The 19432-nt window shown below is 41.7% G+C and overlaps 1 protein-coding gene and 1 pseudogene across 1 annotated transcript in view; one reads left to right on the forward strand and one right to left on the reverse strand.

Annotated features, from left to right (window-relative positions):
- The first annotated feature begins 5077 nt into the window (after positions 1-5077).
- On the forward strand, positions 5078-5194 carry LOC126200119 (5S ribosomal RNA; annotated as a pseudogene).
- Positions 5195-18790: 13596 nt separating this feature from the next.
- LOC126199639 (cholinesterase-like) overlaps positions 18791-19432 on the reverse strand; it is a 71264-nt gene continuing 70622 nt past the window's right edge. Inside the window, exon 7 of the mRNA XM_049936565.1 lies at positions 18791-18955. Within this exon, the coding sequence (XP_049792522.1) occupies positions 18791-18955 (165 nt within the window). The remainder of the gene's footprint in view (positions 18956-19432) is intronic.

Below are 19432 nucleotides of genomic sequence, written 5' to 3' on the forward strand. Positions count from 1 at the left end.
TTTATACAAAAGCCTGCCTCTTCCGCCAATTCCGCCATTCTGATGATCTTCACCGTCGCTTTCACTCCTATATATATTTATGGAGCTTCATTATAGCTGCCTATACCTGTTTAGAAATATTTACATCGAATTCAGATGGTGAAAATATTATGTACGTATAGTTCCATAATCAGCAACCAGTTGTTCTCAGACTGACAACTGGATCAAAAATTCAAGACCCCAGTTCATTGAGTATAGTAATATACTTATCACGTAGTGCAGGATTACAAATTACACATCACTGCTGACACCAGCCACATCTTAAGAATTTGTCATAGAAGCTCTGTTAAGGCGGATTTAATGAAATTGTGACTGATGTAGTGAAGATAAATTCTTTTACAGACGAAACAGAAGCAACATTCACTTTACGTTGAGCAGTACATGAGAATATATATCACAGTATATCACTCAATATGAAGAGAGTATTTCTCTCCAGAATTCCATCCGTTCCTTGAGCAAGTCTTGATGTGTCACAAATTCGAGTTTCATATCAAGATAGTTGGAAGCATTAGCCATCAGCTTTTCCCACACCACGGGATTTCCAGATGGTGCCGGATCCCTGGAAAAGAAATTGTCAATTTTCCGGTGCATTGTGCCTACCTTTGTCAAGCAGAAACTATAACAAAGTTCATCTCAATCAAATGTAGCCAAAACTCTTAACTTGTATTTGTGCGGGAAGAGAAACGATTTGTTTGATGTGTGAGAAAATAAAATTAAAAAGAAAATTCATCAATTTTTACAAATTGGGAAAAATGACAGAATCACGCCTATCTCGAGAGAATGGTTCAAAAATGGCTCTGAGCACTATGGGACTCAACTGCTGTGGTCATAAGTCCCCTAGAACTTAGAACTACTTAAACCTAACTAACCTAAGGACAGCACACAACACCCAGCCATCACGAGGCAGAGAAAATCCCTGACCCCGCCGGGAATCGAACCCGGGAACCCGGGCGTGGGAAGCGAGAACGCTACCGCACGACCACGAGATGCGGGCTATCTCGAGAGAATATAAATGATGGACACCAAAGTTAACCTGTGCTTGTTTTGGTACAGCTGCACACCAACTAACAGCGCTGAGATCGACAAACGTAACACGCACAAAGCTGGGACAGACCACATAGCCAAATAGCGGCACGGTGTCATAGTTACCTCGTAAACAGTACGAGGGCGGCTGTAGCTCCGGTAGAGATCGTTGACACAACAATTAGTTTAGGAAACGCATTCCAAGTTATTTACAAACACATCCAGTAGGATTCTTTAACTTCCCCAATTCAAAATCTGACCAACTGATCTACGACGTTATCGTTAATTTGTACTAATTTTCTCGATATGTTATTTTTTCTGAGTACAGATGATTAGCAAGGTGTTATCAATTTTTTTCCATTTACTTTTTCCTTTCCTTGTTGAATTGTATCTAGAGTTGTGGAATCACCCTCAGGCTATCCAGCCCAACCAACGAAGGGATGTTCGGGCCATTAGTGGAATTGCGCTCGCTCATTACCCTGCAACACGAGGTTCTTCCATCATTGAAGGACTAAGTTGCTATATGATGTGGCACGATGCAGCACTTCCACAGCTGGCTACGTGATGGGCATCTAGCTCCTCTCTTTACACCACAGGCCAGAGTATCTGTGCCCCAACTCAGCTGGTAGGAGCAGAATCCTTTCGGCGTCATGTGTTCAGCCTGCACAGTCTCCACGCCAGTCATCGGTCCAATGTGACGTGAAGCTACCACAGTCTCATCATGCAGCGTCATCAACTAGGTGAAGCCGCTGGTCTACGGAACATCAGCTAGCCCTGATGGTTCCAGGCTTCCAACTGGAATGGAACTGCCAAGGCCAGTGGGTGCCACCGCCAAACTCTCCAACCAATCTCTGTTGGTCCTCAGTTCAGCACTGGATGTCTGCAAGTCCTGCCAGCCGCCTCGGGCCAAGTGCAGTGTATGCCAGACCAGCCATAAAGCCTAACTACGCTGCGGAGCTGACCATTTATTGCATCTGCAAGAGCATCGTCATTGTCAGCTGCTGTTACGATGCCACAGCATTCCAGTGCCTCATTAGTCACACACTGGTAGCAGCCGCAGCTGTCGGCACCGAGCCTCAGTCGTCGACTCCTGTATCGAAGCATCGAGTAATAAGGAATGCTGTTACTGAGTAAGTTATACAATAACAGCATTGTTCATTACTTGATGCTTTCATACAAGATTCGACAGCCGAGATCCAGGTGTCGACAAGTGCGGCTATTACCATTGGGTGATTACTGAGGTACTGGAATACTGGGGATTACTATCACCAATACTATCTGAAACCAAACTCAGCAAAGACGCAAGTTTGCATTTTCCACCCGAGGAATACAGAAGCCAAAAGAAAACTCCATGTGAGTCGGAAAGGGCAGGGGCTAGAACACTGTTACACTCCCAAATACTTAGGTGTGAAGTTAAACAGAACTCTGTCGTTTAAGTAGTACTGGCCAGACACTAAGCAAAAGATTAGTGCTAGGAGTAATATCATTCGTAAACTGACAAACACAAATTGGGGTGCTGACCGACAAGTGCTTCGAACAGCCTTTGTACTCAGTTTGTCGGCAGCTGAATTTACCGCGATTCTGCGGTAGAATTTAGCCTACGTCAAATACATTGATGTGGCCATAAGTGTACTCCTGCATCATATCAGGGTGTTTCACTCCAACGTCGACAGAGATATAACATCTCATAGGGATAGCTATCCTCAGTATACGGCGGAAAGTAGCTGCCGAGGTGGAGAAGAAGAAACAGATGACAGATAATCGTCACTCCCCTATACCGACATCAACAACAGCTTAGGCGGCTTCGCTCAAAAGAAAGCTTCCTTTGGACATCAGGGAAAATCAGCCCACAAGAGAGAATACTTCATCTATAAAACGAGGAAACACCAAATTCATCCTGGAGCTGCAGGAAGAACTTGTAGCTAGAAGCAACACATTCTTCATATCCTGGAAGGCTCTTAACAGGCTCAGGATTAGGGTCTCAAATTGAAAGTATCACCTTGCCCGATGGGGTTACTTCGATGGTAAACCACTATGTGACCGTGGGAATTTCCAAACTGATGACTACCTACCGACGTACCCAAACTTCAGCAAAGCTACACCCCCACTGTCTTTACAGCTAGGTAATAATAAGCTCATGTGTGTAGCTGAATATTTGGCCAAACATATGTAACTTTAAATTTTATTACCTTTGACTTATACTTAATTTTTAATGTATGGTGTTCCGCAAACCAAAAATAAATGAATAAATAAATTGTGTAAGTTTTCTTGGTACGCTTCTCGGGCACAGAAACGGAATTCCCATTCCACAGCAGTCCACACATATCACTTTGGAATTGGAAGTGGTCATCTTGGAACACTGCTGGCTCTTGCGGCTGTAACACTAGATACAAGCAGTGCAATGTCATCAGAGTAATTATTTAAATAAAATGAATCTTTAGCACACCACGTTTATAAACCAGACTACGAAATATAAAATATTTCCTCCTACCCGCATACAGAATCCTAACCCCAAACCTTCAGTCGTGAAAATACATTAAGATTTTGAACGAAAAACATGGGGTGCATGTAATACACAGTAGAAAGCAGGTGAAGCAGTCATGCATAAATCAGTAAATACTATAATAGTAAGGAAGTGCAAAAATCTAAGAATCAATTATATATTGCATGTGCTCCACGTTTGTCGATTTATATCTTACAAGCATTTTCATAGCTGTTAAAAATTCACAATTACAAACTTTCAGGGATACCTGTATGGTACTAGGAGTCTATATGAGGTTGAGTGAAATTATTTTATACTTGTTATTCTAATTTAAAATGTGGTACATTAAAAATTCATTTTTGATTAAATAATAATGTTCTGCTATTTAGTCATGAGTATATCTGAAATATTTCTATAGATTTCAAATATTTTGATGAGATTACAGCCGAGATCTGTGGTAAATATCAGGCCTATTTCAGTTTCGCTTCACCTGACTCAACCAATGCATTGCTTCCTCCTACATGTATCTCGCGAAAAGATTGTGTAGGTAAAAATGAGAGAGATTCGAGCGCACTCTGAAGCTTACCTGCAATCACCATTCCCACGAAGCATTTTCGCGAGTGGAACAGTAGAGAGGGGGTATGGCAGTGCACACAAAGTACCCTCTGACACACACTAGACAAAAAAGCGCGTTAATATTGCATTGTTATTCAGTTCTGAGCTATTTTTGAAATTTCAAGTCTGTAGCTCATCGGAAGTTAGTTTAAAATCGGTTGCAAAATTTGTACCGAACAGACAGACTGATAGAAAAGAAACCGAATGACAACGAAGGAAAAAGAAACGTGAATCCTATATGATCCATTAACAAGGTTTTCTTTCCCCTTCCTCTGGGACAGCTTAGAACATTGTTGGTGATTCAACGGTTATGAATCCCTCTCTAAATTCTGATTAATATTCATTGTTCCGTCCGGAACCGCGCTGGTGCTACAGTCGCATGTTCGAATCCTGCCTCGGGCATGGATGTGTGTGATGTCCTTAGGTTAGTTAGGTTTAAGAAGTTCTAAGTTCTAGGGGACTGATGACCTCAGATGTCAAGTCCCATAGTGCTTAGAGGCATTTGACCCATTCATTGTCACGTTCTATAATTTAGTTCGCCCCTTGCCAATGACCCATTGTGCTGTTTACACATGTACGGAGTTTGTTTCTTTGCCTAATTAAAATTTAATTTTATTTATAGTTGTTGAGTGATAATTTAATTGATTAACCTGCACATTAGAGTGTGGAGGCTCATGAGCGATTAGTTTTATGTTTTATAATGTTCAATAACAACACCATTGTACCAGTTTTGCCTGTTTCTTTCTCCACAGAGAGTCTGTATGTAATTTAGGAAGTTCCACCTTAAATATTTCTATTGAAATTTCATCTAGGGACTTTCTTTATATCCCGGTTAAATCCATAGAGGCAATCTGGCATTACGTGGGGAAAATCTTTATTTACGTTATTAACCATTTCTGATTAATCTCTTCAACTATGGGCAACGGCCTTGCCACAGTGGATACACCGGTTCCCGTGAGATCACCGAAGTTAAGCGCTGTTGGGCGTGGCTAGCACTTGGATGGGTGACCATCCAGCCGCCATGCGCTGTTGCCATTTTTCGGGGTGCACTCAGCCTCATGATGCCAATTGAGGAGCTACTCGACCGAATAGTAGCGGCTCCGGTCAAAGAAAACCATCATAACGACCGGGAGAGCGGTGTGCTGACCACACGCCCCTCCTATCCACATCCTCAGCTGGGGATGATACGGCGGTCGGATGGTCCCGATGGGACGGAGTGTGTGTTTTTCAACTATAGAAACACTTAAAGAAATATTTGAATGTTTGTGCGATTTGATAACTTATGCTCCTTCATTGACAGATTATACACATGACTCCTGGTTCCAAACCTTGGTGAAGAATCATATAGATCTTACTCTCGATGACCGTCTTGGAGCTATTCGAGAAGAGTAGCTTACGTACTGGCACTATGTTTCATCCGTTACCATCATCATCAAACACAACGCTACACTATGCACACACACAACACAACAGCTACGTCCCCGAAGAAGCTGTACATTCGATATCCACAGTCCGAATGGCATTGGTTAGAAAGTACTCTTTCACACTAAACTCTGAAAAACGGAAAAGAACAGAATCGAAGCATTTGCGAATTGGTCTACAGGAGGATACTGAAAATTAGGTAGGGTGTTAAGTAATGAGGAGATACACCGCAGAATCGTCGATGAAGGATTATGTGGAAAACACCATCAGGAAGAAGAAACAAGATGACAGGAAACGTATTAAGACGCAAGGAAGTAAATTGTATGGTATCAAAAGATGCTGTAGAGAGTAAAATCTATAGGGCAGGACAGATATAGGAATGCCTCCAAAAAAATAATTAGGGATGTTGTCTGTATGTGCAATTCCGAGAAAAAAGATGTGACACAGAACAGGAAATCATGACGGGCCGTATCAAACCAGGCAGAAGACATGTCCAAAAGAATACTATCGGCCAAATGAGTAATCATTTGTGTTGATCAGTATCAGCTTCTACAATGTGTTATAAGTTACGCCAGCGTATGCATTTAGTAATTTCAGTTCAGCTCTATTGTTAAATCAAGCGTGTACTCCCAGCTTTCTTAACGTACAGTTCTCTACAATACTTGATAGTCTTACTGCCACTATGTTGACCAACTTTTTGTTTTCGGTGACAAAGAATTTTCCTACTTTCCTTTGTAGCAACAGAAGTTTGTTTGTATACAATTTATGATTTGTTCACGCCAAGGTTACAAAAACAACAAATTAATATTCTGTTCAAGCAGTAGTTGACTGCGGAAGCTATTACTAACTAAAAGTAAATAAGCAAAATTTTTGATGCTGTACTCACCTGTATTTTGGGAGATTGGTCCATAGTGTTGTCATCTGATCTGAGACTTTCAAATCGTTGGAATTAGGTTCTGTGCCTGGTTTAAATAAACCGTCTGAAAACAGATACGTAGTTTCACCAGCATGTATCATACCTGTAAAATATTTATACGTTAATCGTTGGTAATGGATTAAAGCAATTGAGATGTTAGTAGATATTCTTTTTTAATTACAAGACAAAGCAGGATGATTTGTCAGAGCATGCTCATAATATCGCCATTAGGAAAACCCAGTAATAATTAGCATTAAATAGGAAACAATTATTAATTTTCTGCAAAATTACATTTTTTTAAGAAGGAATAATGTGACAGCTTCCTATGCACCAGCAATGAATAGTACATTTAGTGTAGCACAGCACCAACAGTAGGTCACTTTGGTTTATCATAGGAGAATTGAAATTCAACTTTCAGAATACCTGCCTCTTATGCAAATAATACCAGGAATAGAAACCTCGTTGAAATTAGAAATAAATAACAGCAAAATCTTATAATTCGAATGGAACACCTACTGGCAAAGTAGGCTGGACACTACCAGTGACTCTACAGTAAGTTCAGAGTGGAAATGCGACATAATACAGATAAAGCTAAAAGCAATAAGGTAATGAAGCAAATTACCTAATGTTACTTTTAGATACCAATATTCACTTATGATATCACGCATTAGACGCTACCCACTTCTCGACTGACTACTTTAAGTCTGTAAGAATTATATCTTTGGGGCCTCTAGCACACAGTTCGAGTTTCTCCCACTAGTCGGTACTAAAGTCGCTAAAAATCCAAGATGGTGCTGACAGGAAATTCATGGCTGATGATGGTAGACTATAAAATACGACATGGTGTTGGAGGGAAATGTAAACATATAAGATTCCAGTGATGGGAAATTTGAAAAATACCACCAGAGCAGTAATGGAAAATTTAAAAATGCAAGATGGCAGTGGTGTCAAATGTAAAACCGAAAGAGATTGTCGAGTGGGAATTTATAAATCGTGTAACTAGATCAATTCTGGTTGTAGCCCCTCCCCCTTTCCACCATCTACTCCTTTCCTTTCTCTAACCAGAAATAGCAAAAAATGCGGTTAGTAAGCATAAGTCAGGTAGTCCTGTCTTATTCATATAAGAATCATATTTCGTATTCCACATTTCAAAGAACATGACTTTGTATGTATGTATGATTTAAGGTATGCGCAATTAAGGACACCAAGTCTGAAATGTGCCTGCTGTATCTTCATGTTACAAGGAAAAGGAAACTGATGTGTGCATTCAAGAAACTGAAACACGGCTATTGTTGCCTCTCTATGCCTCTGTGTTCCATGATTATATTGGCTGACCACAACTCTGCGTAAAAAATTTAACGAGTATTTAAGCCACCTTTCAAATCTCATGTCAAAAGAGCTGTTAGCAGTCGCCAGCCGCTTCCTACAGGGGAGAGCGAAATAAGAGGTGCTCAGCTGAGCAGTACCTTACACACTCAACTCTGTTTAGTTTCCAACTGGGTGAATAACATTGGTGCTATAATTCATTGCATATTTTCAATTCGCCTCTGAAACTGAATACAGTCCCTTGCTATCGATGTTCCCTAGATCCAATGTGCGCTGATCGATATGCAAAATCCCATGTAATAATTACATGAACTGTTTCCAAACCTGCAAATCGCACTTTCAGGATAGTCTTTCAACTGAAGGAATGTTCTTTTGCACAACATCGCATTTTATTTTATTATCATGTGTGTTATTGCCCACCAGTCTTGAATTTGGAAAGAAAACCAATCACTCCTCCAATTTACTTGGACTATTCCAGTCATCAATACAGATGTCTGATGGTGATTCTGTGGGAACTGTCTTGAGTCAAGAACACCAAGAATATTTTCGTTCTGTCTCATACTGATACGTATATCATCACCTGTCAATGATTCCTAAGCAGTTTTCTCTAATGGAGGCTTAACGATGTTGGTATGTTTATAGCCTCTGTAGAAGAAGTTGTTTTGTTTATCAGCATTGTTTACCCTGTATATTTTAACATAATTTTCAAAATCTAATGCAGTGTAACTCCTCTCAGAAAGTCTAATTTTAAGAAATATATATTATGCCATCTCCTCATTCCCCAGTATCTTACTGCATATATTATTAAACCATCTTCTTCAAACGGCTACTTATGAATTATTAACCGTCCACACTTAGCTGTTGGATCACATATTTTGCTGTACACCGTGTCACGGGTTTTTATGTTGGTTTACTAAATAATAATGTTGCCAGTTTACCCCATGCATATGCCATAATTTTCTTTTGTGACTCTTTCTCATTTGTATCACCATCTCCTCCTCTGCTTTCACAGATACTATGTTTTCTTTGACCCCCTCTCCTTCATCTTCGTCTGCTTTGTTTTCCTTTTCAAAAAAGCTATCCCAATCACTCTGGTCGCTGAGAAACAGGCTTAAATGCTCTTTCCAGTACAGACTCATCTTCATGTGCCTTTTTCACAACGCCAGTTTCCTGCAGAGATTTATGTCGTAACTTCAACACCTAGCTTTGAAGAGTATTCGTTTGTCAAGTGGAATAGAGACAATTGTTGACAATCATAATGCTAAATCAGTATCTGGAATGATTATAAGCAGTCATCTCAATCTATACCATTGCTCATGCATAGCAGATTATATCTAACACAAATATAATTGCTGAAAATAATTTGAAAATATTCATTACTTACATAATTAAGTTTGCTTATAACTAAAAAAATTGTATGTATTACCACTCTATGCTCATCTTCAAATTTGAAGGAATGCATTAAAAGTCATATCCAGATTAACACGATCGCTGAATGCTTGATTCAAATTATGTTCCTCCTCTCTGAAAATAGTAATTCCATTAGCATTGTCTCTATTACCTTGTGCCCAAAGAAAAATATGTCTTCGTATTATTTTGTTTATCATAAGCAATATCTTTGAAATTAAATGTTGAATGTGATATCACTTTATCCGGTAATATTATATCTCCCTTATTCAAAAATGTGAAATATCCAATGTCAGTCTAGATTTCAGATTCGTGTCCTAGAAATTTATGTTTATATTTCTGAAGTGATTTAGACTGCGCCTACACTCCAAGAAAAAAAAAAGAAAGATATTATCCTAATAGGACGAAGATCGGTAGATGTGATGATGTATACTTAGACGCAAACAAATGATTACAATTTCTGAAAAAAATGGGTGATTTTTAAAGAGACAGAGCTTCATAAATTGAGCAAGTCAGTAATGCATTGGTCTACCTCTGGCCCTTATGGAAGCTTAGCATTCATTGGTAGAGTTGTTGGATGTTCTCCTGAGGGATATCGTGCCAAATCCTGTCCAATTGGGGTTTAGATCGTCAAAATCCAAAGTGGGTTGGAGGGTCCTGCCCATAATGCTCCGAACTTTCTCAGTTGGGGAGAGATTCAGTGATCTTGCTGGCCAAGGTAGGATTTGGCAAGCAAGACAAGCAGTAGAAAATCTCACCGTGTGCCGGCGGGATTATGTTGCAGAAATCTTTTCTGTAAGGGTACCGTGGATGACAACCAAAGGGGTCTGATATGAAAAGTAATGGCACTCCACACCGTCACTCCTGGTTGTCGGGCTGTATGGTGGGCAACAGGCAGGATGGTATCCCATCGCTGTCTGGGACATCCCCAGTCATGTCTTCACTGGTCACTGGGTCTCAGTTCGAAGTGGGACTCATCACTGAAGACAATTATAGTCCAGTCACTGGGATTCGAAGTCCAATCGTGTATAGTAGAATGTAAATTTTCAAGGAGATATGCGATCATGTCGACGTGTCTTTATAAAGCTATTAGTGTAAAACTAAATTGGTTTGAATTACAGGTATGTAACTTGAATAATACTTGAGTTACTGGAGGGCAAATTGGCCAATTACTATTGATTGCGTCAGGTCAAAAGTACTCCTCAGTTACACGAAAAAACAGTAGCAGCATGCTTATAAATATATTTATTCATGTATGTCTTTGTTTATATCCGATATATAGTATTCATGAAGAAATTGGTCAAATATTTACTGTGTTTTAGAAAGCACAGAGACATTAAACTAAATCGTAACACGGTCCCTGACTTCAGCCGTCGCACGGACGCCAAAATGGAAAATATTGAAATAAACGATATCGGAATTGAAAAACAACTGCTATCACTTAGTAGCGGAAAAGCATCCGGACCAGACGAGATACCCGTAAGATTCTACAGTGATTATGCTAAAGAACTTGCCCCCTTTCTATCAGCAATTTATCGTAGATCTCTGAAAGAACGTAAAGTACCTAGCGACTGGAAGAAAGCGCAGGTCGTTCCCATTTTCAAGAAGGGGCATAAATCAGATGCGAATAATTATAGGCCTATTTCGCTTACGTCAATCTGTTGTAGAATAATGGAACATGTTTTATGTTCTCGTATTATGACGTTCTTAGATAATACAAATCTCCTTCATCATAACCAACATGGATTCCGCAAACAGAGATCATGTGAAACTCAGCTCGCCCTATTTGTCCAAGAAATTCACAGCGCCGTAGACACTGGCGAGCAGATTGATGCCGTATTCCTGGACTTCAGGAAGGCATTTGATACGGTTCCGCACTTACGTTTAGTGAAAAAAATACGAGCTTACGGAATATCGGACCAGGTTTGTGATTGGATTCAGGATTTCCTAGAAGAAAGAACACAACATGTCATTCTTAACGGTTCAAAATCTGCAGATGTAGAGGTAATTTCGGGAGTACCGCAAGGAAGCGTGATAGGACCTTTATTGTTTACAATATACATAAATGACTTAGTTGACAACATCGGTAGCTCCGTGAGGCTATTTGCAGATGACACGGTTGTCTACAAGAAAGTAGCAACATCAGAAGACTCGTACGTACTCCAGGAAGACCTGCAGAGGATTAATGAATGGTGCGACAGCTGGCAGCTTTCCCTAAACGTAGATAAATGTAATATAATGCGCATACATAGGGGCAGAAATCCATTCCAGTACGATTATGCCATAGGTGGTAAATCATTGGAAGCGGTAACGACCGTAAAATACTTAGGAGTTACTATCCGGAGCGATCTGAAGTGGAATGATCACATAAAACAAATAGTGGGAAAAGCAGGCGCCAGGTTGAGATTCATAGGAAGAATTCTAAGAAAATGTGACTCATCGACGAAAGAAGTAGCTTACAAAACGCTTGTTCGTCCGATTCTTGAGTATTGCTCATCAGTATGGGACCCTTACCAGGTTGGATTAATAGAAGAGATAGACATGATCCAGCGAAAAGCAGCGCGATTCGTCATGGGGACATTTAGTCAGCGCGAGAGCGTTACGGAGATGCTGAACAAGCTCCAATGGCGGACACTTCAAGAAAGGCGTTACGCAATACGGAGAGGTTTATTATCGAAATTACGAGAGAGCACATTCCGGGAAGAGATGGGCAACATATTACTACCGCCCACATATATCTCGCGTAATGATCACAACGAAAAGATCCGAGAAATTAGAGCAAATACGGAGACTTACAAGCAGTCGTTCTTCCCACGCACAATTCGTGAATGGAACAGGGAAGGGGGGATCAGATAGTGGTACAATAAGTACCCTCCGCCACACACCGTAAGGTGGCTCGCGGAGTATAGATGTAGATGTAGATGTAGACCTACTTTTGTTTCTGTTATTTTGATATATGTTTATTTGATTTGTTTAATATTTAATAATGTGTGTTAGAGCGTGTTTATGGTACAACCATAGGAATATTTATTTAATTTCAAGTTATTTAAATGTAAATGCAGTATTTCGTATGTGTTTCAATATGTTTGTGAGTGTGTGTTGGCTTGGAGACATGGCGAGAGCGCTCTAGCCAATCACAGAGCTCGTTACTACGGTAGGCGACTACTGAAGTCAATGGAGGCACTGTAGAGAAGTGGGGGAGGAGCACCGGGTCACACAGGACATGGGGAGTACTGGAAAGGAAGGCGCGACGGACAGTCGCAGGAAATACTTGGGGACTATTGAGCAGTTTGCGCGTGGTCGCGGGAGATGGAAATATTTCGAAGTGCCGACTTGTGTACTTGCTAGATTTCTGTGGCTTCCGCAGTGAAGACGTAGTATGCGTTTTGAAGTGAATATCTAGCGAGCTATGTTGTTGTTCATAACTAATTACGTGAAGTAGGAATCTATTGTTTCCCTGTTATTCAACTTATATTTTATTTAATTGCTGGACCATCGACATCAATAAGTGTTTTGCAGTAATAAACGGCATTCTTAAAGTTACGTCTGGTATCGTATGCATCATTTAAAGTCGTTAAAAATAGTACCTGCAGATTTTATTTAATTGCAATCTTTCATTTATAAATCTCTATGTTACATTCAAAATTCGCAATTGCCAAGTGATAGGAACCTTAGACCATTCGATTCATGTGTATGTTCGTGTTGTATACTGTACAATCAGCAGTATTTGGCTTTAATGTGGCAACTATGTATTCCAGTCCCTAGACAACGAAACCAGCCAAAACTTTTAATATTTCAACTCTGAGTCTGAGGGTACGTAATTGAGGGCCACCATCAAATTATTTTTGGAAAGCCCGCAGTGTGGTACAATTTGCCTTGATGGAAGGGCTTACTAACAGTAGAGAACTTGTGCATTGATTCACATTGAACAGTACGGATGTTTAGTGTGCAACTCAAACCATAGCCGTGATGTTGCGATTCATCTGTCATTTGTAGCGGGCCACATTTACATTAAGATGCTTATAGCACAACCTATGGTGAAATGTTCTTTAATTTTTTTATTGTTCCTTGGCTTTTCCCCTTCAATCAATAACACACTGTTCAAATCTGACTTCATTCTGAACAGCGTTTTCAAATTGGAAATTCTGTTATGCATACGCCCTATATACAACCATAACAGCAATCTTTCACCTCCTCCGGAAATACTGAGATATTTCAAAAACTAGACAATTAAGTATAGCGACAGTTCGATTCAGTCACCTAAAATCAGAGGTGCGGCTACCTGTGTTTCAAGTTTCTGCGCTCCAGATGAATTAGCAAGTTTTTTAGCAAGTAATGACAGTCTCTCAACGGATGCCACCGAACATGGTGTAACGTTTAGCCCGTCCGGTAAAAACTCGTTTATGATAGCTGTCTTCAGCCTTATTGCATATGAAATTCCCTTACTCAGTTTATTTACTTGCATTGATGTAATGGAATTACATTCTCTGGCGACATGTAAGTCTCAACTTTAATTTCGATAAGGACTGTATTCGTTGCTTCAGTTTCTATCCTTATTTGTTTACACTTCCGTAGCAAACATTACATCGAGAAACAGTAACTTCAACTTTTGTAATCAGATACGTGAGCTGGAAGTTTTGGACAGTGTTACTATAAAAACGTCACTTATAAATTCGGTGACATTACTTCCACCTTGTTGAAGGAGGCAGAATGGTAACAAAAAAGAATGGTAACAAAAACAATGCGGAGAAATGGAAAATATGTGAAACCTTCAGTTACAATAAAATTCCCAAATGATGTGAGATGATGAGTAATGTGTATGTCGATTTTAAGCTGGATGGTAATATAGGTTCAGTTTTAGGTTTTGAGATAGTCTTTCCTAAAAAAAACCTTATAAATAGTAAAACATCTAGTAAATATTCATAATATTGACGTCCTATGTGCTGACTGTAACATACACTCCTGGAAATGGAAAAAAGAACACATTGACACCGGTGTGTCAGACCCACCATACTTGCTCCGGACACTGCGAGAGGGCTGTACAAGCAATGATCACACGCACGGCACAGCGGACACACCAGGAACCGCGGTGTTGGCCGTCGAACGGCGCTAGCTGCGCAGCATTTGTGCACCGCCGCCGTCAGTGTCAGCCAGTTTGCCGGGGCATACGGAGCTCCATCGCAGTCTTTAACACTGGTAGCATGCCGCGACAGCGTGGACGTGAACCGTATGTGCAGTTGACGGACTTTGAGCGAGGGCGTATAGTGGGCATGCGGGAGGTCGGGTGGACGTACCGCCGATTTGCTCAACACGTGGGGCGTGAGGTCTCCACAGTACATCGATGTTGTCGCCAGTGGTCGGCGGAAGGTGCACGTGCCCGTCGACCTGGGACCGGACCGCAGCGACGCACGGATGCACGCCAAGACCGTAGGATCCTACGCAGTGCCGTAGGGGACCGCACCGCCACTTCCCAGCAAATTAGGGACACTGTTGCTCCTGGGGTATCGGCGAGGACCATTCGCAACCGTCTCCATGAAGCTGGGCTACGGTCCCGCACACCGTTAGGCCGTCTTCCGCTCACGCCCCAACATCGTGCAGCTCGCCTCCAGTGGTGTCGCGACAGGCGTGAATGGAGGGACGAATGGAGACGTGTCGTCTTCAGCGATGAGAGTCGCTTCTGCCTTGGTGCCAATGATGGTCGTATGCGTGTTTGGCGCCGTGCAGGTGAGCGCCACAATCAGGACTGCATACGACCGAGGCACACAGGGCCAACACCCGGCATCATGGTGTGGGGAGCGATCTCCTACACTGGCCGTACACCACTGGTGATCGTCGAGGGGACACTGAATAGTGCACGGTACATCCAAACCGTCATCGAACCCATCGTTCTACCATTCCTAGACCGGCAAGGGAACTTGCTGTTCCAACAGGACAATGCACGTCCGCATGTATCCCGTGCCACCCAACGTGCTCTAGAAGGTGTAAGTCAACTACCCTGGCCAGCAAGATCTCCTGATCTGTCCCCCATTGAGCATGTTTGGGACTGGATGAAGCGTCGTCTCACGCGGTCTGCACGTCCAGCACGAACGCTGGTCCAACTGAGGCGCCAGGTGGAAATGGCATGGCAAGCCGTTCCACAGGACTACATCCAGCATCTCTACGATCGTCTCCATGGGAGAATAGCAGCCTGCATTGCTGCGAAAGGTGGATATACACTGTACTAGTGCCGACATTGTGCATGCTCTGTTGCCTGTGTCTATGTGCCTGTGGTTCTGTCAGTGTGATCATGTGATGTATCTGACCCCAGGAATGTGTCAATAAAGTTTCCCCTTCCTGGGACAATGAATTCACGGTGTTCTTATTTCAATTTCCAGGAGTGTATATGGCGGCTCATTCCACAATGCTGCTCCCACACACATGTTACATCAGTTCCAGCTTGCCGTAACCTGGATATAAGATTGTTGAATAACCAGATTCCCGTATTTACATGCCTACTGCGGTGAGATAGTTTCAGAAATAGGTACATCAATTAGAGATCAAGACGGAAATCTTGTGGATTGCTACGGTGGCAAAATAATTGTTCTGTTGCACTTAAAACACGTAAGGGGCATCGTACTCGTATACAGGCCAAACACTCGGCGAAGTGACAAATCGGAAAAAAGCAATGTCAGCTATGGCCTTTCTACCGTACATTCCCAGATTGACGGACAGAATCGGTCGTATGCACTAACACGGTGTAAAGATTACTTAAAAATCGACAAAGAAGATCAGAAAGTATCTCAAATTGGCAAAGGAGAAAAGGAATCCACTTACAATGTCGGGAATATACAGCGTACCACGCACGTGCAGAAAAGTTTATGTTGGAATGACTGGACGCTCAATCAACACCAGGATCACGGAACATAAGCAACATTGCAGGTTGGGGCAGGTGGAGAAATCGGCCGTGACAGAGCACGCGCTGTGTGAGGCCGACCGCTTAGTAAAATTCATCGACATAGAAGTTCTGGCTGTAGAGAAGAGTTATCGCACCCGCTTGTTCAGAGAAGCTATAGAAGTAGATAAAGACGAGAACAGCTTCAACAAGAAAGAAGAAAGACTCAGGGTAAACGGATCCTGGCTTCTCGCGCTGCAGCTAATGATCGTCATAGACAGCAAGAGAACCGTACCGGAAACGACCGCGAAGAAGCCCTCGGACGTTGGCGCGCCAGGTACATGTAGTCTGCGGCCGCGAGCTCGGCTCCAGTCGACCACCAGCAATGGAGGGTGAAACTTTGACAACGTCAAACACTCATGCTGGCGAAACGTCAGAAAAATCATCAGACTAACGTCGTCCGACGAATCCGAGACAGAACCCAACAGGCAGTTCCGAGCACCTTATATTTTTTGCTACAGGATGATTTGAAAAGTGACTGAAAAGGTCCAGAACTAGTCTTTAGTTAATAAAGAAAAACTTGTGTGCAGCTTGACGTTTTTTTACAGTTTTGTTGAATCATTTCAGGTTGCTGCCTTGTTACCATCCAGCATGCTGGAAGTAAGTTTCGTACTTCTATTTAGTTAATACATTTGAGGTGTCATCTCTCTCTCTTACAAGGGGAGGCCGCCAATTGTGAAATTCAGATTCAATTCATACTGCGCATAATAAAAGTTCATGGCCAGAGGTGTAATGTGGCAAAGCACCAAGATGCACTTCTCAGCCGTTGTCGAGAAAATCGACAGGTAAAAGAAACCGTTGCGATGAAATACTCTCTACGCCTAACAAATTTCTACAGCGACGTGGCGCAGCGGTAAGCGCTCGGGTTCGTAATCCGAAGGTCGCCGGATCGAATCTCGCGCCATGTAACTTTTTTTTTTTAGTATTTGTTTTTTGTAATGCAAATGTGTGTATATAGACACACACACACACACACACACACACACACACACACACACACACACACACACACACACACACACACACATATATATATATATATATATATATATATATATATATATAATTCTCGGCAATCAGTTGCAACAATTATGCATATAATAAGTTGTTGAAAGTCGTTTGTCGTGGAAAAACTGGCGACTTCGAACATCATTATGCTTTCCGCAAACAAAGTTGTATTTCACAAATGTTATTAATTGTCTTCATAATGTTAACCACGTATAGCTAACGGAAGACGTAGAAACGATATTCCGAAACGAATACGTATAGCGTAAGTCAAACGTTCGAATTAGAATAGAAACCCCACGAACACAAATTTGCTGTGGCAGGTATGAAATATAAACTCCGTTACTCGCTCGTTACACTCGAAGGACAGATGTTGAATGGGCCGAAACGAGCCGCCGCATAACAGCGTAGTTCCCTGCTAACTTCGAAAGAAGGTAGATGCGGTCCCTAGCGCAACGTATAACATCGTCGAAAATCAGTGCGGACGTGAGAGCTTTGGTACACCCTGTTAAACAAACGGAAAAATGGAGGCGGTACAATTGGAGAGCGATCCGCCTCCGCCTTCACCAACATGCATAAGCAGTTCATTAATAGTATATATATATTTGAATTACAAAAAGCTAATAATAAAAAAAGTTGCATGGCGCGAGATTCGATCCGGCGACCTTCGGTTTACGAACCCGAGCGCTTACCGCTGCGCCACGACGGTGTAGAAAATTATTAATCGTAGAGAGTATTTCACCGCAACGGTTTCTTTTAACTGTCGATTTTCTCGACAACGGCTGAGAAGTGCATCTTGGTGCTGTGCCACATTACACCTCTGGCCATGGGCTTTTATTATGCGCAGTATAAATCGAATCTGAATTTCGCAATTGGCGGCTTCCCCTTGTTAGTGGGTTCAGCTGTGCCTACGCAAGTGCTGATAACATGCTGTTGTCCTGGATTAAGTTGCGATAGGGAAAGTGGTACTACCATGTTTTAACATTGAGGTTAACTAGATATTATTCGTAAAATTGATTTCTTTGAGTGGTGGTCGCCAGTTTTATGGGGGACCTTCCAGACAATCGTCACAGTTGATGCCCCATTTTCTCCCGCAGCTCAGAGAACGGGTTAGCGCGTATTCAGTTACTACAGTGGGGGTTTTCATTATTCTACTTGTGCCATAGTGTAAGTCGTGGGGCAACACGTCAGGTTTTCCTACTTTGCTGTTGTCTGTTGAAGATGAAAGAAGCACTGAATATTCCCTTCTCTTCCTCGGCTATAGCTCCCTGCTACCTTAAGTGAAGCGTCTACATGTAATTTTTAACGATAAATACGTATGTGTGTGAAGGTTATTGGCTGACATACGTGGATTAAATCTGTGCTATCTTCCTGTATGTGCGGTGAAGAAACAAAATTGGCATACTTGTTTATGTCGTGTAATTCGGCGCTGTTTGAGAAAATCAGTCAGATCGTAATATTAACCAATAAAGAAAACAACATTATTCAGTAACTGGGTTTTTGTCAAGTGTGGTGAGATTGTGTATAGAAGTAGTAGTCCTACGAAATAAAATTGTAGTGGAAACACTATAGTGTTTTAACTAACTTTAATTTATAAATTTGTGATCACGTTTTTCAGAAACTGTCATCTGTAGATGGAAGCAACGCCTAATGGTGCAGTCTTGGCGTATTTCGTGTAGCCAGGGCCGTTGTAGTCGAAGTAATAGAAGTGTACAGGTATACTGCTCGAGTCCACCACTGCTGTAGCGAAGGAATTCGATGGTTGAATGAAATAGAGATCTGAAAACAGCTGCAAATAAACAGTTACCCTGTAAAAATAAATGGTGACATCTGCCAAGTGCGTCAAAACATACAGATTAACGTTGTAGAGGGCTGTCCTTGTCATATCTCCCATCAAACTTCCGTATTTTTTCCCTATGTTTCCCCTCATAGCCACAATATTAGAGAAACAGCGGTTTGTCGATTGCAATTATGTGATCTGAAAGATGGTGGTCCTGTGAACCTCATACTCGTCTGGTTTGCTTCACTGTTCTGTCGTAATAAAGCTTCTGGTAGGTAGACGTATCAAAGGAATATTTCTGTAAGCTATTAGTGCTGTTTACCACTTGGTCAAAGGATTCACTTAGACTACACAGACAGAAGGGAATGAATCAGTCTGTGGGCTGAGCGTTGATTTCATTGTTGTAAACTACCTCGTACCTGCCTTTATTCTTGATATGGCCAGAAGTTTGTCTTCCGTCGAAAACTACCGAAAGATCGAGAATTT

Source organism: Schistocerca nitens, chromosome 8 (assembly GCF_023898315.1).
Source record: "Schistocerca nitens isolate TAMUIC-IGC-003100 chromosome 8, iqSchNite1.1, whole genome shotgun sequence".
NCBI lineage: Eukaryota > Metazoa > Arthropoda > Insecta > Orthoptera > Acrididae > Schistocerca > Schistocerca nitens.